The sequence below is a fragment of the Ictidomys tridecemlineatus genome, chromosome 5 (genome assembly GCF_052094955.1).
Source record: "Ictidomys tridecemlineatus isolate mIctTri1 chromosome 5, mIctTri1.hap1, whole genome shotgun sequence".
NCBI lineage: Eukaryota > Metazoa > Chordata > Mammalia > Rodentia > Sciuridae > Ictidomys > Ictidomys tridecemlineatus.
In genome coordinates, this window is record NC_135481.1 from 8,073,625 (window position 1) to 8,097,659 (window position 24,035).

Here is a 24,035-nt window from a genome sequence, read left to right on the forward strand (position 1 = left end):
AAATAGAAGGTTACACACAGGATCAAAAAATGAAGTGTGAAAAAGGAAAAGCAAAAATGGAATTAAAGCTAATAAAACTATAAATTGCATATTTTTCATTAAAGTGCATTTTTTTGACCAAAGAGTAGTTTAATAACGAAAACATGACACTGAATACTCGTGCATATTTGCTTGACAAACTTCTACCCACCTTAGTTCTTAAAGTGGAAAAAATATTAATGCAATTAGAAAAGAAGGTTTTGACAAAAGCTAATATTCCAACCAAATATGACCCAATTGATTATTTGGGAGAATATTTAATAAGAAACAATCTTTGGGCTAGAGTTGTGGTTCAGCGGTAGAGCGCTCACCTAGCACATGCGAGGCCCTGGGTTCAATCCTCAGCACCACATAAAAATGAACAAATAAAATGAAGGTATTGTGTCCAACTACAACTAAAAAAATAAAATATTTTTTAAAAAAAGAAACAATCTTTATTATATCAAAGACCCAGAAATATCTAGTTAACAGAGGGTGATGAGAGATGTCACAGAAAACTTGAAAACACATATTCCTGACACTATCTGAAATGGGTACAATTTGTACTGTTTTCAATTTATTATCTATTTCCTTTCACTGAAAATCTTATGGAACAATGATATAAACACAAACATAACTTAAAAGAAGTGATTTTATTGCTATTCAAAGAGTATTTACTGAGTTATTTTATGTTTCAATTTTTTTGAACCACTATGAAGACTAATTAGGTCCTTAAGATGTTCTTTGAATTCAGAGATTTAATTGTCTTGCTAGGACTTCAAGCATACATTTATTTATCTATTTGTCTCCCTGCACTGGAAAGTAGGCTATAGGACAATTGAGACTACCTAAAAGTTTAACTTTCCAGATAGGTGAAATTTCTTCTGGTTCAAAAAACAAAACATAAAAAGTGGAAATTTTTTCTTCCATTCTGATCCTCCATCCAGTATTCTACTTGTGCCATAGCTAAATACTGTTTTTAGTTTTCTGAGGATCTGTATAGAGTTCCCTTAAGTATAAATTAGCACATACAAATATGAATTCTTAATTTTCTTCCTTTTTAATGCTATAAAAGTAGGTGAGTTACCAATATTTCCCCATTTTCCATTTGCTATAAGATGCATTTTTTGAAAATTAAAAATAAGAAAAAAAGTCTCAAACTGGTATTCTAGGAAGAAATTAAAATATTACTGAGGTTAAGAACTCAATAAAATGGGTTGGGGAAGGGCATGGGAAAAATGGAGGAACTGTTATTGGACAAAGGGGAGGGAGGGAAGTGGAGGGGGTATGGGGGCAGGAAAGATGGTTCGAATGAAATGGACATTATTATTACCCTAGGTACATGTATGACTGCACATACGGGGTGTCATTACAACGTGTACAACCAGAGAAATAAAAAGCTGTGCTGCAATTGTGTACAATGAATCAAAATGAATTCTGCTGTGATGTATACCTAATTAGAATAAATTAATTAAAATTAAAATAAAAAATAAACAAAATGGGTTTGGCCACAAATTTAGATAAAGCAGCAGAAAGGATTGGTAAACTGGAAAATATGACAGTAGAAAAAAAATCTACATGAAAGCATAAAGCAAAAAAAAAAAGAAAGAAAAAACAGGAGCTATGAGACACAGAAAAGGTCTAACATGGTATAACTGAAGATTCTAAAACAGAGAACAAAGAAAATGAGGCAGAAAGAAATATTTATATTTGAAAGGAAATGACTTTCACACTAATAAAAGATAGCCCAAGTCTTCCTAAAGCAGGATAAACACAAAGCAGCATAAATACAGACAGCCACACCTAAGCACATTACAGAAAAACTGGTTAAAACCTGAAACAACGGGAAAATCTTCAGAGCACACAGAGGGGGTTAAAAATTTATTACTTCTAAAGGAGTGATCAACTCTCAGCTGATTTTTCCAACAGAAAAAAATAAGTATCAGAAAACAATGGAATATCTTTAAAGTATTAAAAGAAAATTCCTGCAAATCTAGCCTGGTAAAAATAGTCAAAATGGAGCTGGGGATGTGGCTCAAGCAGTAGCGCACTCGCCTGGCATGCGTGCGGCCCAGGTTCGATCCTTAGCACCACATACAAAGATGTTGTGTTCACTGAAAACTGAAAAATAAATATTAAAAAATTCTCTTTAAAAAGAAATAGTCAAAATGAAGTCAAAACAAAAATACCTTCAAACAAACAAACTTGAAGAAAATTTGTTACCAAACTGATTTAACTATCAGTAAAAAAAAAAAAAAAAAGAGTCAGAAGTGGCGGCACATGCCTATAATCCCAGTAACTAGGAAGGTTTAAGCAGAAGGATCACAAGTTTGAGACCAGCCTAAGCAATTTAGCAAGACCCTGTCTCAAAATAAAACATTTTTAAAAGGGCAAGAGATGTGGCTCAGTGGTTAAGCACAAGTGAGTTCAATCCTGGTTCAAAAAAAAAAAAAAAGAGAGAGAGAAAAAGAGAAGAAAAACCAGGGAAATTGCCCTAGGAAGGAAGAATCCCAGATCAAATAAGGAATGAATGAAGAACAATACAAAGGATAAAAAATAAGGGTAAAAGTAAGAGCATGATTATTATACAACAGAAATACTAACTTAAAATTTATAAAATATAAAAAAGTATATAACAATATCACAAAAGGCAGAAAAGTAGTAAACAGAATTAAAGTGTGGTAAGGCCTTCACAATTATCCACAGAGTGACCAAAGCAGTAACAAAAAAGACTTACTAAATCAATAGGGAATGATGTGATCTCTAGGGTATTTAACTCACCAAAACAATAATAAAATAATATATAAGTAGCTAATAGGCATGGAAAATTAAATAAGAAAATTTGAGTAATGTAAAAGAAAGTAAGAAAGCAGGGAGGAAAATAAAGGAAGGAAACAAACTGAGTCAAATAGGAAACAAATATTAACAAGGTAGTTTTAAACATAAATTTAAACCTAAACCAATAGTAACATTAAACAGAAAGGATAAAATAAAGTAATTAAAAGAAAAAAAAAAGAAGAAACACAACTTAAAAGAATGGGTGAAAAGGATATACCATACAAACACTAACCAAAAGAATGGAAACTCTGCCAATATCAAGCAAAGTAGATTTTAAATTAAAAAATGCTACTAGAGATAGAGTGATACTTTTAAAAGTGCAGTATCCAACCTAAATATGAAATACAAAAACAAAAATGAAAACACAGTTATCGCAGATTTTAACATCTCTTTCAGATGTTGGCCAAGGAGGAAAACAACAAGTATATTGAGCTGGGGTCGTAGCTTAGTGGTAGAGCACTTGCCTAGCACTTGTGAGGCAATGGGTTTGATCCTCAGCACCACATAAAAATAAATAAAGGTACTGTGTACATCTACAACTAAAAATATTTTTTAATAAAAGTATAGAACATATTAACAAGCCTGACATATTTGACATATTGAAAACCCACCACTCAACAATGGAGAATACACATTATTTTTTAGTGTAAGAAATTTTCCAGACTGCCAATCTCCTAAGTAATAAAGCAGGTGTCACTGCATTTGAAAGTATAGAACGTATAAAGAGATAAAACCAGAATAATTCCCATAAGTTTGAATATTTATTAATACATATCTAATAACTCATGAATCAAATAAGAAATTCATAAAAAAATGACTATCACCAGAAGTAGAATATTCTACTCACTAGAAGTAGAACAAAGTCCATGTATTCTAACATTATATTCTATTCATTGTCTATTGTTCTTAAGTCAAATGGAAAGCTAAATTATCATTTTAAGTTTTGTTTTGTAATTTGAGCAAGAGTAATTGAAATGTTATTTTATACTTTGAGGGATTTGTCCAGTAACGAGGGTAGATATGCTAATAGTACTGGAATACTCTCTGTGTGTCATTGCTTTTTGTGGAATATGGTATGTTTGTTCATGCCAATGACTAAGTACATTGATTCATGAGTGTCTGGAATTATTTGTATATAAATACATACATATATCTGGGCTCTTTATCTACATTTTACTTTTTAAAATTTTTTCTCCTTTTCAAATACCTACCATAACTTGAGTCCCATTTTAAGGCTCTATATATAATTGTTGTTCAATAAATGTCTGCTTATTAAAAAAAAAAACAGGAAAAAAAAAGAAACACAACAAAAACTGAAAATATTTTCAATTAAATGATAATAAAATTATAGCAGGTCAATATTTGTAGGATGCAGCTAAAGCCATGCTGGAAGGGAATTAACAGCTGTTTGGATGTTTAATGTCCCCTAAATGCTAATGTACTAAAGGCTTGGTTTGCAGGGTAGTGCTACTGGAATGTAGAAGAACTTTTTAGGAGGAGGAACTTTATTGGTGGTCTTCAGGTCACCGAGAGTGCTCTCAAAGGGGACTGTGGGACTTAGATATCTGTCCCTCTCTCCCTCCCCCTCTTTCCTCCTCTCTTTGCTCCAAAAATGCTGCCACCATGATATGCCACCATCTGTGCTCCCACCAGAACTGAAACAATGCAGGCACCATGTCTCTGAACCTCAAAACTATGAGCTAAATAAACCTTTTCTAATTAGCTAGTTGCCATAGGTATTTTGTTGTAGTTAATGCAAAGTTGACTAATATAAAACTGTGTAGCCTTAAATAACATATTAGCTAGAGGCTAAAAATCAATAATAATAAGCCTCTATTTCAAGAATCTACAAGAAAGTATCTTAAATCCAAAGAAAGAAGAAAGCAAATAATAAACAGCAAAAATCAAGAAAATACAATATCAAAACACATGATAGTGAAAAAAAAAAATCAATAAAACCAGAAGTGGCTTATTTGAAAACACTAAAGAAATTTATATACCCCTTGGCAAGAACGTTTCAGCAAAAACAAAAGAAGGCAAAAATACCCAGTATGAGGAATAAAAAAAGATCATCACAATAGGTTACAGCATCTCCAAAAATTAAAAAGATAAAAGATATTAAAAATTACATTATCAGGGCTGGGATTGTAGCTCAGTGGTGGGGCAGTTGACTAGCATATGTGAGGCACTAGGTTCAATCCTCAGCACCACATAAAAATAAATAAAATAAAGGTCCACAACAACTAAAAAATGTTTTTTTGAAAAAATGACATTATGGGACTGGGACTGGGGCTCAAGGGCAGAGCACTCACCTAGCACGTGCATGGCCCTAGGTTCGATCCTAAGCACCACATAAAAATAAATAAATAAATAAAATAAAGATACTGTGCCCAACTACAACCAAAAAATAAATATTTTTAAATTATATTATTAATTAATTTGTAAATTTCTATGAAACTGAAAAATTGATAATCTAAATTGTTATGGAAGAAATTGAATCCCACAAAAGAAAATTCAAGTCCCAATGAGTTTCACTAGTAAATTCTCCTAATAATTTAAGAACAAATTAAATTAAATTCTTTTAGAGAAACAAATCCCAATTCATTTTGTAAGGCCTGCAGAACTATCAGAACCTAATAAGACAATACACTAAAGGTAAATTTTAGTTTAAGGTCTTTCAAAAGTACTATGTGAAAATTATACACACACACACAAACACACACACATAACATTCACACATAAATATATATTTGCAAACAGAATCCAGATAACATATCACAATCAAGTTAACTTTAGAAATGTTAAGGGTGGTTTAACATTTCCAAATCAATTAATGAAATTCATCATAACAAAAGAGAAAAGCCTTGTATTCTTCTCAACAAATGAAAAAAAGTATGAAATAAAATTCAACACCCATTCATAATAAAAATTCTTAGCAAACATTGCATTTATGGTATAATATTTTAAAAGGGGCAAGGATACGTACCATCACCACTTCCTTTCAACAATGTACTGCAGGTCCCAGCCTGTACATTTCCTTTTTTTTAAAAAAAAAAAAGAGTAATAGTAGGAAAAGTACAAGATAAAACTGGAGCACCTTGTTACACTTTTAGAAAGCACAGAAATACTCAAATAATAATAGGGTCATATCAAAAAGATACTAGAGGAGCTGGGGTTGTGGATCAACAGGAGAGCACTTGCCTCACACACGTGAAGCACCACATAAAAATAAATAAACAAAATAAAGGTATTGTGTCCATCTACAACTATAAATAAATAGATACATAAATGATAAAAAAGACACCAGAGTCAGCTTCAAAGAGCACCCACTGCCTAAATGAGTAATATTTTGAGGATCAAAATGTTATAATAGATTACAACATTAAATAAATTTTTTAATTTTTTATTTGTTTTAATTAGTTATACATGACAGTAGAGTGCATTTATGCACTTTAATATACCATATATAAATGGGATATAATTTCTCATTTTTCTGAGTGTACATGTTACAAAAATATATTGGTCATACAGTCACACATATACATACAGTAATAATGTCTGTTTCATTCTACCATCATTCCACAATCCTCTCCCCTCCCATCACTTCTCTCTACCTAATCTAAGGTAATGCTATTCTTCCCTGGTGCTCCTCCCCGCTTTACTGTAAATCAGCATCCACATATTAGAGAAAATATTTGGCCTTTGGTTTTGTGGGATTGGCTTATTTCCCTTAGCATAATATTCTCCGACTCCAACCATTTACTGGTGAATGCCATAATTTTACTTTTCTTTATAGATGAGTAATATTCCATTGAGTATATATACCACATTTTCTTTCACCATTCATCTATTGAGGGACACCTAGGTTGGTTCCATAGTCTAGCTATTGTGAATTGAGCTGCTATAAACACTGATATAGCTGTGTCACTATAGTATGCTTTTTTAAGTCCTTTGGGTATAAACCAAGGAGTGAGATAGCTGAGTCAAAGGGTGGTTCCATTCCCAATTTTCTGAGGAATCTCCATACTGCTTTCCATAATGGTTGCACCAATTTGCAGTCCCACCAGCAATGGATGAATGTACCTTTTTCACCACATCCTTGCTAATATATATTGTTGCCTGTGGTGATTGCCATTCTGACAGGAGATGAAATCTTAAGAGTAGTTTTGATTTGCATTTCTCTAACAGCTAGAGATGTTGAACACTTTTTCATATATTTGTTGATCAATTGTATTTCTTCCTCTGTGAAGTGTCTGTTCAGTTCCTTAGCCCATTTATTGATTGGGTTATTTGGGGGGGGTTGGTATTAAGTTTTTTGAGTTCTTTATATATCCTAGAGATTAATGCTTTATTGGAGGTGCATGTGGTAAAGATTTTCTCCCAAACTGTAGGCTCTCTCCTCACTTTATTGTTTCCTTTGCTGAGAAGCTTTTTAATTTGAATCCATCCCATTTATTAATTCTTGATTTTACTTTTTGCACTTTAGGAATCTTGTTAAGGAAGTCAGATCCTAGGCCAACATGGTGAAGATTTGGACCTATTTTTTCTTCTATTAGGTGTAGGGTCTCTGCTCTAGTGCCTAATTAAGTCTTTGATCCACTCTGAGTTGATTTTTCTGCAGGGTGAGAGAGAGAGGTTTAATTTCATTTTGCTACATATAGATTTCCAGTTCTGCCAGCACCATTTGTTGAATGGCTATCTTTTCTCCAGTGAATGTTTTTTGCATGTATGACATAACCATTTTTATATGGGTTTGTCTCTGTGTCCTGTATTCTGTACCACTGGTCTACAAGTCTGTTTTGGTGCCAATACCATGCCGTTTTATTACTATAGCTCTGTAGTACAGTTTAAGTTCTGGTATTGTGATGCCTCCTGTTTCACTTTTCTTGCTAAGGATTGACTGCTTTTGCTATTCTGGGTCTCTTATTTTTCCAAATAAATTTCATGATATATATTTATTTATATTGTAAATAGAATTTACAAATTCTATTTCTATGAAGACTGTCATTGGGATTTTAATTGGAATTGCATTAAATCTGTGTAATGCTTTTGGTAGTATGGCCATTTTGACAATATTAATTCTGCCTATCCAGGAGCATGGGAGATCTTTCCATCTTCTGAGGTTTTCTTCAATTTCTTTCTTTAATGTTCAACATTAAGTAAAATTTTAAAAACCTGAATCCAGACAGAAATTCACACAGATAAATAATTGAAAACAATACAAAAGTTTAATAAATGTTATCATCAATGAATTCTAAAACTAGTGACAATGTGATAAGATATAGGATATTATACAGCTAGAAAGTATTTCTCCCAATTACCAATTTCAAAGGAGAAAACAGAAACTTCAAGGTAGAAAAGACTATCAATATATTAACCAAGTGATCAAAGTAGGATGCATTTGCATCATAAACCTCCTAATCTCATACACAAGAACACATCATTATTCATGGGATAGTCTGCCAAGAATGTAAAAGCTGAATCTAATCATGATGAAACATCATCTAAATTGAGGGAAATTCTTCAAAATAATGGTCTGGTACTCTTAAAAACAGTATAGTCAATAAAGACAAAAATGGCTGAAAATTTTTCCAGATTAAAGGAGATCAAAGACTTTTCACCATCAAGATAAAAATAACTATAACAGACATTGAGATAATGACAAGCTTGCAATATGTGCTGTGGACTATATAATAATATTGTATGAATATTAAATTTCCTGATTTCAATAACCAAATTGTGGTCATAAAAGAGAATGTGCTTGTTCTTAGGAAATACACACTTAAGTATTTAAGGCTTAAGGAATATGTTGACTTCAAATACTTTCAAACAATTCAAAGACAAATAAAAATAGTTTATGACCAAATTATCCTCATTGTAGGAAATTCTCAGGATATAGCAGGAAAATAACCCTAAACTACAGACACAAAAGATCAAACTCTTAGAACTGGTGGGGAGCCAGGAAGGATGAGATAGAAAGACATAGATAAATGCACTATTGCCCTTATATCCAGAAGAGAGAGCTCTGCTCTGAGCCCCACACTTAAAAAGTTTCCACCTATCAAAACACATTAAAACCCAAACATAATCAGTAATTAATTACATAAAGAGAAATTGCAAAACGAACTGGGTCCTCCAGGTCAGACAATGGAGGAAAAGAAGGGCAAATCACAGCCTCTAGTTGGGTAAACCAGAGTAAGAATATCTAGTTTTGTTTAAGTTTGGCCACCCTGTGTCTCCCCAAGGCTATGTATTCTACATATAACATTCCCTCTTCAGGAGGAAGTGGATACTTAGAACTGCCTGAAAATCTTGAATTGGAAAAGTAAAGTGTGCATGATGGGAACTTGTTTGCCTCATTTCTCTGGGGAGTTCAACCGCATTGCTCCTCAACCCAGATTCAGGAACTATACTGGCCTAACTGTCCTGCCTGCCCCAGGAAGAGGAGCATGGTTCCAAAAGATGTAGCTGCGTAAGAAAGCAGGCCAGGCAGTAGAAATGAGCTGATTTGTAACTTCAATATTAAAACATGGAATAAGCTGTCTATACTCCTACCAAGTGTTAGGGGAAAGCCTAGAGAATAGCAATGGTTCCATTGCTATTAAATTTAAAAATATTAAATTTAAACAGATATTAAATTTAAAAACAAATATTAAATCTAAAGATTTTTTTGTTATTGATGGACTTTTTTTTATATATGTGGTGCTGAGAATCAAATCTAGTGCCTCATACATACTAGGCAAGTGCTCTCTATGACTGGGCTACAACCCCAATCCAAAGAAGATTTATTAATAAATGAAAAATAGATGGCAGGAAGTGGGGAAAAAAGAAAGGAAACAACATTAAGGTTAATGCTTAAGAGAATTTGATCACTTACCATCATTCTTTAATTCTCTTCTGTGCCAAGAAGATCATTTAATACATAAACCCATGGGGTATGACTCCTATAATAAAATATATGTATGCCTTTAGTCATAACATTATTAGAAAATCATATGTATTCATAAAAAGATACAAATCTTATCTCCACAGGTTTTATTACTTAAACACAATAAAACTGTTCCTTTTCAATGCCTGTTAGGATATAATATAGCAGGCTTTAAGTACTCCACACTGAACAGTACCTATGCTCTCTAAAATATAAAATGGTAAAGAAACAGGGTTAATTACATGAGTAGCATAGATATCCTAACACAAAGGCATCAAATTTTTTCCCCACATTTTTTTTTACTGGTGCTTAATTGTTGTACATAATGGTGGGGTTTGTTGTTACATATTCATATATGCAAACAATATAACAACATAATTTGGCCAATATCACTCTCCTGCATCAAGCTTTTTTCAACTAATAAACACACAAAACACACACACACACACATTTACATTTTAATCCAACTCACATATATTTCACTGAAAGAAAGGCTTCATGAAATAATATTTATTTCTATTGTGTGAGATGTACTCTGATACATAGAATCATACATACTCTTCATCTCAAAGTAAAAAATAAGTCTTCAGAGTAGCCTACCACATGTTAAATTTTCTCTCTTCCCTTACCTCCCCTTCCTCATATTCATTCCATTCTAATTACACTGCCCTCTTTTTTAAAAATATTTTTAGTTGTGGATGGACATAGTAATTTTATTTTATTTATCTTTCTATATGGTGCTGAGGATGGAACCCAGTGCTTCACATGCTAGGCAAGTGCTCTACCACTGAGCCACAACCCCAGTCCCACAGTGTCCTCTTTATGCTCCCTAACATGCGAGACACACTGTAACCTCAGGGATATTTATATCTGTTGGACCCCTATCTGGAATACTCAACATTTACTGTCTTCGCACAAAAGTCATTTTTCAGTGAGGCCTTTACAAGTAACTTCAAAATTGCAATGCTTCCAGACCAACAAAAGCTACAGGAGCACATCACTACTAGAAAAATGTACTAAAGAGGAGTAAATATTAAACAAAAAGCTAAAAAGTAAATATTAAACAAAACGAAAGAAAGAAGGAAGAAAGGAAGGAAGGAAGGAAGGAAGGAAGGAAGGAAGGAAGGAAGGAAGGAAGGAAGGAAGGAAGGAAGGACTAAAAATAACTGTAAGTTAAGCCTGGCATGGTGGTTCATGCCTGTAATTCAAACAACTAGGAAGGTTGAGGCAGGAGGATCCCAAGCTTGAAGCCAGATTGGGCTACTTAAAGAGACCTTGTCTTGATTAAAAAAAGGTTGCAGATGTAGCTCACTGCTTGCCTAGAATTTGAAAGCCCTGAGTTTAACCCCTGTATCACAAAAATAGTAATAAAAAATAAAAACAATAAGCCAGGTAGAGTGACATACACCCTTGGTTCCAGCTTCTTGGGCAGCTGAGATAGAAAATCACTTCAGCCCAGAAGTTCAAGGCCAGCCTGGACAACATATCAAGACCCTGTCTCTAAATAAATGAACAAAAAATAAAGTGTAACTCCAGTAATTAGTAATGAATACACAATGTATAAGAAATATAATTTGTGATATCACTAACATAAAATGTGAAGTGAGAAGTTACAATATTGTTTTCATGTGTAATTTAAGTTAAGCTGTTATCACTCTTAAAATACGCTAATAACTATAAGATGTTTCATGTAACCTCATGGCAACCACAAGAAAAAATGTAGTAGATAGACAAAAATATCAAAGCATACACAGCAAAAATAATCAAATCACAAAAGAAGACATCAAGAGAGGAAGAATTTAACAGAAACTACAAAACTGTCAGAAAACAATTACCAAATGGTAGTAAGTCCTTTCCTGATTGTAATTACTTTTAAGTGTAAGTGGATTAAATTCCTTAAACAAAAGACATAGAATAACTAAATGGATTTTTTTTTAAAGATCCAATGACATGCTTGCTATAAGAGACTAGCTTTCAGAACACACATAAGGCTGAAAGCAAAGGGATAGAAAAAGTTATCCATGCCAATGGTAACCAAAAGAAAGCAAAGGTAGCTACTTTCATCAGACAAAAAAGACTTTAAGCCAACAATTGCTACAAAAAGGTCAACATATAATGATAAAGAAGTCAATTAATCAGGGCTGTGGTTATGGCTGAGCAGTAGAGCGCTCACCTCGAATGTTTGATCCTGGATTTGATCCTCAACATCACATAAAAATAAATAAATAAATAAAAATATGGTGTCCATCTACAACTAAAAAATGAAAAAAAGAAGTCAATTAATCAAGAGTACATAACAATTATAAATATAAGTCCAAAATCAGAGCACCTGAAGATACAGGAAAAAATTAACATAATTGAGGAGAACATTACAACAATAACAGTAGGGGGTTTCAATATCCTATTTTAAACAAGGTTAGATCAGGTATAAAAATCAAAAAGGTAACAATGAACTTGAACAATACTATAAACCAAAAGAACCTAACAAACAAATGCAAAATATTCCACTTGAAACAGCAGAATACACATTATTGTCAAGCAAAAATGGCACATTCCCTAGGATAGACCATGTTAGGCCACAAAATAAATCTTAACAAATTCAAGAAGATTTGCAAGATATTAAATTTTTTTATGGCCACTCTGGTATGAAACTAGAAATCAATAACAGGAAGAAAATTGAAAATTCACAAATATGTGAAAATAATACTCCTCAACAATCAATGGGTCAAAGAAGAATTCAAAAGAAAAAATGCTTAAATATTTTGAGGCAAATGAAATAAAAATAGACCAAAACATAAGGGATACAACAAATACAGCTTTAAAAGGGATTTTACAGCAAAATGCCTATATTAAGAAATAACAGGGGTCTGAGGTTGTGGCTCAGCAGTAGAGCACTTGTCTAGTACCTGTAAGGCAATGGGCTAGTTCCTCAGCACCACATAAAAATAAAATTAAAAAAACAAATATTAAAAAAAAGAAAGAAAAAGAGGGGCTGGGGTTGTAGCTCAGTTATGAATTGCTTGCCCACCACATGTGAAGCCCTGGGTTAGATCCTCAGCACCACATAAAAAGATAAATAAAATAAAGATACTGGGCTGGGGTTGTGGCTCAGCGGTAGAGCGTTCGCCTCGCACGTGCAAGATCCTGGGTTCGATCCTCAGCACCACATAAAAATAAATAAGTGAAATAAAGGTATTGTGTCTAACTACAACTAAAAAATAAAAAATATTTTTAAAAAGATACTATGTCCATCTACAACTTGTGAATATATGCATATACAAACACACACGCACACATATATAAGAAATATCAAGTATCTAATTTTACAACTCAAGGAACTAGAACAAGAATAAAATAAACCCACAGTGAGCAGAAAGAAGGAAATAATAAACATCAGAGTAGAAATCAATTAAACAGATCATAGAAAAACAAGAGAAAGATCAATGATTTTGAAAGTTGTTTTTTGTTTTAAGATACACAAAATTGAAAACCCTTTAGCTAGACTAAGAAAACAAAATAATCAGCCACAAGCAGGAGCGCACACCTGTAATCCCAGTGGCTAGGAAGGCTGAGACACGAGAATAGCGGGTTCAAAGCCAGCCTCAGCAATGGCAAGGTGCTAAGTAACTCAGCAAGACCCTGTCTCTAAATAAAATACAAAACATGGCTGGGGATACGGCTCAGTAGTCAAATGCCTCTGAATTCAATCCCCAGTACCAAAAAAAAAAAAAAGAAAAAAGAATCAAATAAGCAAAATTATAAATGAGAGACACTACAACTGATACCACAGAAATACAAAGGATTAGAAGAGACTACTATGAACAATGATATACCAATAAAATGAATAACTTAGATAAATTCTGAGATGAACACAACATGCCAAGTATATATCATGAAGAAAAATTTAGGAGCTGAAGTTGTGGCTTAGTGGTAGAGCGCTTGCCTAGCATGTGTGAGGCACTGGGTTCGATTCTCAGCACCAAATATAAATAAATAAAATAAAACCCATTGTCAACTAAAAAATATTTTTAAAAAAATAAAAAGACCTGGGGATGTGGCTCAAGCGGTATGGCACTCGCCTGGCATGCGCAGGGCGTTGGGTTCGATCCTCAGCACCACATAAAAATAAAATAAAGATGTTATGTCCACCGAAAACTAAAAAAATAAAATAAAATAAATATGAAAAAAATCCTCTCTCTCTCTTAAAAAAAAAAACAAGAAGAAGAAGGAAAATTTACCATAACAAGAGAGACTAAATCAGTAGTTTAAAAACTCAGGCTGCAGCTGAGTATAATGGCACATGCCTATAATACTACTGACTGGGGAGGCTGAAGCAGAAGGATCACAAGTTTTAGGGAAAAAAAAGTGTGGGAGGGGGCCCTCACAGGGGATACTGTTCAGTGGTGGAGCACCACTGTGTTCAATTCCCAGTATTAGGGGGTGGGGGGTCAGGAAAAAAAAATCTCAGGCTGGGATATAGCTCAGTCATAGAGAACTTGCATAGCATGTACAAGACCCTGGTTTCAATCCCAAGCATCAGAGAAAAAGAAAAAAGAAAGAAAAACCTCAACAAAGAAGAGCTCAGGATCACACTGGCGTCAATGCTAAATTCTACCAAACATTTAAAGAATGTTTTCAAACTCCTTTCAATAAAGAGGAGGGAACTTCCAAACTTGTTTTATGAGGCCAGCATTAGTGTAATAACAAAGTCAGATTTGGGCATTACAAAATATAAAATTACAGGCCAATATCCCTAATGAATGCAGATTCAAAAACGCTCAACAAGGGGGCTAGGGCTGTGGCTCAATGGTAGAGCACTCAGCTAGCTTGCACAAAGCACTGGGTTCGGTCCTCAGCACCACATAAAAATAAAATAAAGGGGGGCTGGTGATGTGGCTCAAGCGGTAGTGCACTTGCCTAGCATGCGCAGGGCTCTGGGTTTGATCCTCAGCACCACATAAAAATAAAAAAAAATAAAGATGTTGTGTCCACCAAAAACTAAAAAATAAATACTAAAAAATTTTTTAAAAATTATCTTTCTTGGGGCTGGGGATGTGGCTCAAGCGGTAGCGCACTCGCCTGGTTTGATCCTCAGCACCACATACAAACAGGGATGTTGTGTCGGCCGAAAACTAAAAAAAGATAAATACATATTTTTAAAATTCTCTCTCTCAAAAAAAATTTCTCTCTCTTTTAAAAAAAAATAAAATAAAGGTGTTGTGTCCACCTACATATATTAAGAAGAAAAAAAAACACTCAACAAACCTCTAGTAAAACTAGTTGGAAAAAAAAAAAAGAAACAGAAGTCATGGAGTGGGATTTATCCGGGGATTCAACAATATTTCAACACACTTAAGTCAATAAATATGATATACCATATTAACAAAATAAAGGACAAAATCTTATGATCATATGAGTAAATGCAGAAAAAAACATTTAACAAAATTCAACATACTTTGATAAAAACTCTCAAAAATTTAAGTATCAAAGGAATGAATCACAATATAATAAAGGTCATATTAGGATAAGCCCACAGTTAAACATCTTAAGTGAAAAACTAAACAGATTTCCTCAAAGATCAAGAGCAAGACAAAGATGCCCACTCTCACCAAATCTATTCAATATAGAAATCCTAGCCAGAGCAATTAGTTAATGGGGGAAAAAAACAGCAGCATTCACACTGGAAAAAAGTAAAACCATATCTGAAGATGAAGAGTGTGTGAGTGTACGTGTAGTTATATATAGAAAACACTAAAGACTCTACCAAAAAAACTGTTAGAACAAATACATTCAGAAAAGTTGCAAGACACAAAATCAATATACAAAAAAATCAAGTGTTTACTAACACTATTACTATATATTAACAATGAACTATCCAAAAAAGAAATCAAAACCACAATTCCATTTCAATAGCATCAAAAAACAATGAAAATACGAATAAATCTAACCAAAGAAGTAAAAGATCCCTATGCTGAAAACTATAAAATACTGATGAGATATATTGAAAACAACAAATAAATGGAAAGATATCCCATGTTTATGGAATAGAAAAACTAACATTGTTAAAATATCCATACTACCCAAAATGGTCTACAGATTCAATGTAATCCCTATCAAAATTTCAATGTCACAAAAAAGGGGAAAAAATTCTAAAATCTGTATGGAGCCACAAAAGACCCTAAACAGTGAAAGAATCTTAAACAAAAAAGAATAAATTGGAGGCATCAAACTACTGATTCTAAAACATACAACAAATGGAAATCAACAATGAGTGGGGAATGGGTAAGCAGGAGGCCTCGGTGGATTCCCTAAAGCATCTACTGCTGGAAAAGCCTATGGCCCTCACAGACCCTGAATCTTGTCTGGTAGCTTCTGGATTACCTATATTACTGTACTGCCCCAGAGGACAAGTCCAAACCATGTTGTGCTCTCACCCATTCAAGATCCTGCTGCACAGTTCCATCTTGGGACTCTGTCTACCTGGATTATAGCTACATATTTCACACCACATGTTAAGCCACAAAACAAGCCTCACAAATTGTTTAAAATCCAAATCACATCACACATGTTCTCTAACCACAATGGAATAAAGCTAGACGTCAACAAGAGGTATTCTAGAAATTATATAAATATTTGGAAATTAAACACTATGCTCTTAAACAACCAATGGGTCAATGAAGAATCAAAAGAAAAATTTAAAATTTTTCTTGAAATGAATAACAATGAAAACATAACATAGCAAATCCATGGGATACAGCAAAAGCAATACTAAGAGAAAAATTATAGCAATCAACACCTTCATTAAAAAAGAAAGATTCCAAATAATTCCTACCTAATAATGCAACTCAAGGAACTAGAAGAACAAACCAAACCCAAAATTAGTCAAAGTCAGGAAATATCAAACATCAGAGCAAAAAATAGAGACTTTTAAAAAATGTAAAAGACCAATGAAATAGTGCTGATATTTTGTAAAGATGAAAAAAATAGGCAAACCTTCAGCCAGACTAACCAAGAAAAAAGGCTCAAATAAATAAAATCAGATTGGTATTACAACCTATACCACAGAAAATACAAAAGATCATTAGAGACTATTATTAACAACTTGGAAAAACTAGAAGTGGTGAAATCAACGTCTGAATATATATAACACGCCAAAATTGAACCATGAGGACACAGAAAACCTAATGAACCAATAATGAATAACAAAAATTATATTGATAATTGAAAGTATCCCAACAAAGAAAAGCCCACGACTAGAGGGCTTCACTGCTGAATTTTATCCAACTTTTGAGGAGGACTACCACTAATTCTTCTCAAACTACTCCAAAAACTTCAGAGTAAGAATTCTTCCAATCATTCTATGAGATAAGAATTTCTGATACCAAAACCAAACATGGACAAAACAAAAATAGAAAACTACAGACCAATTCCCTGACAAACATAAATGCAAAAATTCTCAACAAAACACCAGCAAACTGAATCCAATAGCACATTAAAAAGATTACACCACAAGATCAAGTAGGATTTATCCCAGAGATGCAAGATTGAACACAGTAAACATAGTTTCATATCCACAGAATGAGGGGCAAAAATCATTTGAATTTCTCAATAAATATAGAAAAACGTGTAATAAAATCCAACATTGTTCCATGTAAAAATCTTCAACAAATTAGATATAGACCACTCAATAAAGGCTACATATGAAAAATCCATAGCCAACATCAGACTGAATGGGGGAAAGACTGAAATCATTTCTTCAAATATCAGGAACAAGACAAAGATATCTACTTTCACTACTCTTATTCAACATAGTATTGGAACTCTGTCAGAGAAATAAGGAAAGGTTTAAATAAAGGATATCCAAACATAAAAGAATAAGTCAAATTATCTACTTGTAGAAGACATATTAGAAAAACCTACATATAAAAAAAAACCTAAAGACTCAACCAAAAAGCAATGTTAGAAATACTAAATTCAGTAAAATTGCATAATACAAAAATCAAGCCAGGCACATTGGCACACACCTATAACTTCAGCAGCTAGGAGGCTGAGACAGAAGAATCACAGTTCAAAACCAACCTCAGCAATGGGGAAGCACTAAGCACTCAGTGAGACCCTGCCTCTAAATAAAATAGAAAACAGGGCTGGCTGGGGATGTGGCTCAGTGGTCGGGTGCCCCTAAGTTCAATCCCCAGTACTTGCCCCCCCCAAAAAAAAACCAACAGCATTTTATATATCATAACAAAATTTCTGAGAAAAAAAATGAAAAAAGCAATCCCAATCAGAATAGCTACCCAAAAAAAAGTACCTAGGAATGAATTTATCCAAGGAAGTAACTAATCTCTTCAATGAACATTACAAAACATTATTGAAAGAAATTGAACAGGACACAAAAAACTGGAAAAACATCCTAGATTCATGGATGGGAGGAATTAAAATTGTTGAAATGCCTATGACTAACAAAAGTGATTTATAGATTTGGTGCAATTCCCATCAAAATATCAAGGACATTATTTACAGAATTAGAAAAAGCACTCCTAAGAGTTGTATGGAACCACAAAAATTTTCAAACATCCAAAGCTATCCTCAGCAAAATAAACAAAGCTAGAGTCATCACACACAATGCATGACTTCAAAACATACTATAAATATGTAAAGTAACCAAAAAAGCATGGTACTGGCATAAAAACGGACATAACCCAATGAAACAGAAAGTAGAACCCAGAATAAATTCACATATCTAGATTTTCAACAAAGGAATCAACACTGGAGAAAAGAGTCTCTTTAATGTATAGTGCTGGAATATGCAAGTATCTATCTGTCACTATACACAAACATCTACTCAAAATAGATCAAAAGACTGAAATGTGAGGCTCATAGCTATGAAATTTATGGAAAAAAGCATAACAGAAAAGCTTCCTGACAATAATTTTGGGGGGTATGACCCCAAAAGCACAGATAACAAAAGTTGACAAATAGGATTGAATAAAACTAAAAAGCTCGTGCAAAGAAAACAGAGCAAAAAACTGACCTACAGAGCATGACAAAATATCTACAAACCATACTTCTGATAAGGGTTAATATCCAAAATAGACAAGAAACTCAAAAACTCAACACTAAGAAAGCAAATAACCAAATTAAAAGATGGGCAAAGGAGGGTTGGTGCTATAGCTCAGTGGCAGAGCACTTGCCTAGCATGTGTGAGGCATTGGGCTCAATCTTTAGCACCACATAAAAATAAACAAATAAAGGCATTCTGTCCATCTACAAACTACAAAAAAAAAATTAAAAGATGGCAAAGGACCTGAATAGATGGTGCCAAAAGGAAGACACTCAAGTAGCCAACAGGTATATGAAAAATGCTCAATATCATTAATAATCAGGGAAATGCAAATTAAAACCATAATGACATCTCACTCCACACCTGTTAGAATGGCTATCATCAAAAAGATAAAAAAAATAATGGCAAGGATGTGGAGAAAACAAATTTGTACACCACTGGTAGGAATGTAATAGAGCACAGCCTTTATGAAAAACAGTACAAAGTTCTTCAAAACATTAAAAATAAAATGACCATATCATCCAGCAATCCCACTTCTGGGTATATATCTGTTATGGGTTGGATGTGAGATGTCCCCAAAAGCTCACATGTGAGACAATGCAAGAAGGTCTGGAAGAGAAGTGATTGGGTTATGAAAGTCTTAACCTAATTGGGGAATTAATCTCCTGATGGGATTAGCTGAATGGTAACTGAAGGCAGGTAGAGTGCAGCTGGGAGAGGTGGGTCTCTGGGGCCATGCTTTTGGGATATGATATATATTTTATATCTGGCAAGTAAAGTCTCTCTCTGCTTCCTCGTCGTCATATGAGCCACTTCCCTCTACTACACTCTTCCACCAAGATATTCAACCTCATTTGAGCCCTGAGGAATGGAGCCAGCTGTCTGTGGACTGACACCTCTGTAACCATGAGCCCTCAATTAACTCCTATAGTTGTTCTGGTCAGGTTTTTTTAGTCACAGCAGTGAAAAACTGACTAGAACAATATCCAAAGGAAATGAAATCCATATGTCAAAGAGATAATCTAAAAATGCCATGTTCGTGTCAGCATCATTCACAAATCCAAGATATAAGATCATCAATGAATGAATACATGCATGGAATACTATTTAACCATAAAATGAAGGAAATCACTATTTCTAACAATGCAGATGAATATGGAAGATATTACTCGGTGAAATAAGCCAGACACAGAAAAATAAACACTGTATATGATCTCACTTACATATAGATCTTTAAAAAAATAAATAAACTCATAGACACAGAAAGTAGAATGGTAGTGACTAGGTACTGGGGGAGGAGATGGAGAAATAGGGAGATCCTGGTTAAATGGTTAAATTTAAATGATTAAATGGCATGTTTCAGTTAAGACAGGATCAATGAATTCTAGAAGTCTATAGTACAGCACGGAGATTGTAACTAATAATATATTGTATAATTTTAAATTGCTAAGAGATTAGATCTTAAATGTTCTCACCACAAAAAAAAAGGTCTGTGTGGTAACTGAAGCTAATTAGCTTGATTTAATGATTTCACAGCCATATATATTCCTATAAAATGTACTATAGATACATATAACTGTTGTCATTTATACCTTAATACAACTGGGGGGACTGACACCTCATCTATTTTCCATCTTCCCTTACATTATATATTTATTGATGGTACTGTCTCCTCCTACAAGAAAGTAAGCTCAATGATGCTTACTGATTTTGTTACCAGTATAGCCCCAGAACATAGAACAATGCCTAGCACTGAGCAGGTATTAATTAAATACTTACTAATGATCATACACAGCCCTTGCTATAGAATTTTTGCCCTCCTTATTACTTTCTTTCCACTAGCTATATATTCAAAGTCTACCAACTCTTGAAAGCTAGCTCAAAAGTAATCTTCATGAAACCTGCCTTTTTTTTTTTTTTTTTAAGTAGCACAAGGAATTGAAGCCAAGCCTGCAAGTGCAAGGCAAGTACTCCACCGGAAGCCATGAAGCCTACCCTTACATCCCAGCTGACAGAGATCTTCACCTGGACTCCCAATCAACTCTATGTGTATTCTTTCCCTCTAAAAGTTGGGGAAATATTCAGTGATTGAGTGCCTCTGAGTTCAATCCCCAGTACCAGAAAAAAAGAAAAAAGTTGGGGAAAAATTTATAGTGGAAAGAGTATAAATCATCATTGGAATCAACCAAATCACTTGCTACATAATCTTGAAATTTTCATCTAACTTCTAAGTAACAGTATTCTCACCTATAAAAATGAATGAAATTAGGTATTTACCCAGAGAAATAAAAACATATTTTTCACACAAAGACCTATATATAAATATTCACAGCAGTTTCATTCAAAATAGTACAAAACAAAGCTGCATGTGGTGGTACACACCTAAAATCCTGGCTATTTGAAGGCCAAGGAAGGAGGATTGCAAGTTCAAGGCCACCTAGGAAATTTAACAAAAGCCTGTATCAAAATTAACAACAAAAACAAAAATAAAAAAATAGAGAAATGGGGACAGAGCTCAGTGGCAGAGTGTTTGCCTAGCCTGCATGAGGCCATGGGTTCAATTTCCAGTACCATAAAAAAGGAAAAAAAAAAACTAGAAACTCAAAATATCCATCAACAGAAAAATACATTTTCAAATTGTAGTATATCCATATAATGCTATTCACCAATAGAAATCAACTGTTGATACACACAACAAAACAAATACCACAGATATCATGCTTGGAAAAAGAAACTACACACTCACCAATAAGTCAATGGTCAAAAAGACAAAACGAGTGCTGGAGAGAATGTAGAAAAACTAGAATCCTCTTCACACACTGCTGTGAGAATATAAAATGCTACAGTTGACTTAATAAACCTTCTGACAGTTCCTCACAAAGTTATGCACAAAGCTACAATGAAATCCAACAATTTCACTCCTAAGTGTACACTCATGAGAAATGAAAACGTAAGTCCAGACAATTACTTGTATGAGATAACCACGAGAATGGGAAGTTATATTCCATGTGTCTATGTCAAAATAGATTCTACTATCATGTATAACTAAAGAGAAAAAAAAAACACTTGGACAAGAATGTTCATGCCAGCATTGTTCATAATACCCAAAAACAGAAACAATCAGGTATCCATCAACTGATGAATGGACAAATAAAATGTGGTATACCCTCACAATGGAATACTATTCAGTGATAAAAAGGAATGAACTCCTGATATGTACTACCGTATGGATGAACCTTGAAAACAATATGCCAAACACAAAAGGCCAGACATAAAAGACCACATATTATGAGATTCCATTAAGTGGTATGTCCTAAATAGAAAATATAGAGTCAAAAAACAGATTAGGGCTGGGTCAGAAAATAAGATGGGGGAGGATAGGGACCAGAAAGGGGGAAGAAATGCTAATAGTTATGGGATTTCACATTGGAGTGTTGAAAATATTCTAAGATTTACTGTGGGGAGGGGCTGGGGATGTGGCTCAAGCGGTAGCGCGCTCGCCTGGCATGCGTGCGGCCTGGGTTGGATCCTCAGCACCACATACCAACAAAGATGTTGTGTCCGCCAAGAACTAAAAAATAAATATTAAAAATTCTCTCTCTCTCTCTCCTCTCTCACTCTCTTTAAAAAAAAAAAAAAAAAAAAAGATTTACTGTGGGGGGACTGGGGTTGTGGCTCAGCGGTAGAATGCTCACCTAGCCTGTGTGACACGCTAGGTTTGATCCTCAGCACCACATTTAAATAAAGTTATTGTGTCCAACTACAAATATATATATATATATATATATATATATATATATATATATATATATAAATAAAATTAGGGGCTGGGGTTGTGGCTCAGCAGTAGAGGGCCTGCCTAGCACGTGCAAGGCCCTGGGTTCGATCCTCAGCAACACATAGAAATAAAGGTATGTGTCCAACCAACTACAACTAAAAAATAAATATTTTTAAATTAAAAATAATATTTATTGTGGTAACAGATACACAAATCTGTGAGTACATTAAAAAACCACTAAAGTCAGGGCTGGGGTTGTGGCTCAGCGGTGGAGCACTCACCTAGCACATGTAAGGCACTGGGTTTGATCCTCAGCACCATATAAAGATAAAATAAAGGTATTGTGTCCACATACAACTAAAAAAAATTTATATATATATATGTGTATATATATATATACACATATATATATATAAAAGGGACACCTCTCTTCATCTGAGTTTGGGTACATAGGTGGACTTTATGGTACATGAAATATATCTCAACAAAGTTGTTTTTAAAATAAAAAGGAAAAGAAACCTATGTCCTAATTAAAAATTTCAGTTACTTTCTTCATATTTACCATAATTAAGTATCACTCATGTTATTATTTACATAGCTTTTTCCTTTAAATTGACAACTTGTACTTAAGTTTGTAACACTATCAGTTAATAAAAAATATATATAAATATAGCAAAATACTGACAGTGGTACTCAAATAAATGAAATTTAAGAAACTTGGTTGAAGCAAAACAATTGCCAAGCAGAGAAATGGAGCAGAAAAAAAAAATTAAAACAAATCAGTGAGCAGACATGATTACTAAGATTCACTAGGCAAAAGGTTTCTGATGAACTGCCAGGGATGAACTAAAATCTCACTGTTCTTATCTTGCCCTTTTTAGTACAAAGAATGTCTGTGGAGATAACTGAAAGCCCTAGAGATAAAAATGTGAAAATGGGCTTGAGTGCCAGGAAAAGCACACCTCTCTTCATCTGAGTTTGAGTACACAGGTTGTAAAAGGACAAGGCATAAATGGCAAACCCAAAGTAGTAAGAAAATCACCGGCAGCATTACTTTTAAAAAATACAGGCCCATCACCAGCTGAAGCTAGAACAGCATATCTATGAATTGTTTCAATAATACCTGACAAAAAGTAAAAAAAAAAAAAAAAAAAAAAAAAAGTCTTTAATCAGAGTTCTCCTTCAATGTTCACAAAATCTATCACTTACTTTTCTTACCCTTAAAAAAATCTATTTGCCTTTCTGAGTCTGGTACTTCAACAATTATACTCAAAAACTATGAATAATTTTTGCTTTTCCATGTTTTGCTTATTAGGGTAAAAATGAATATTTTGAAGAGTAATATGGACATTTCATAACTCCTTGTTATTAATGAGGTTTGCAATTACTTCTATATATACTGTCATTGATAT

The 24,035-nt window shown here is 33.7% G+C and overlaps 1 protein-coding gene across 14 annotated transcripts in view; it reads right to left on the minus strand.

Moving 5' to 3' along the window:
• Scaper (S-phase cyclin A associated protein in the ER) overlaps positions 1–24,035 on the minus strand; it is a 438,325-nt gene that overhangs the window by 410,825 nt on the left and 3,465 nt on the right. For 8 of the 14 annotated variants that reach the window (XM_078049216.1, XM_078049214.1, XM_078049215.1 and 5 more), the window contains exon 2: positions 9,734–9,800. The exons of 1 other annotated variant lie outside the window; for it this stretch is intronic. In XM_078049216.1, the coding sequence (XP_077905342.1) occupies positions 9,734–9,739 (6 nt within the window). In that variant the 5' untranslated portion in view covers positions 9,740–9,800. Of the gene's footprint in view, positions 1–5,842; positions 5,894–9,733; positions 9,801–11,957; positions 12,039–14,863; positions 14,917–24,035 lie in introns of all 14 variants that reach the window. 5 more of the 14 variants (XM_078049210.1, XM_078049211.1, XM_078049209.1 and 2 more) reach the window with 5 other exon arrangements.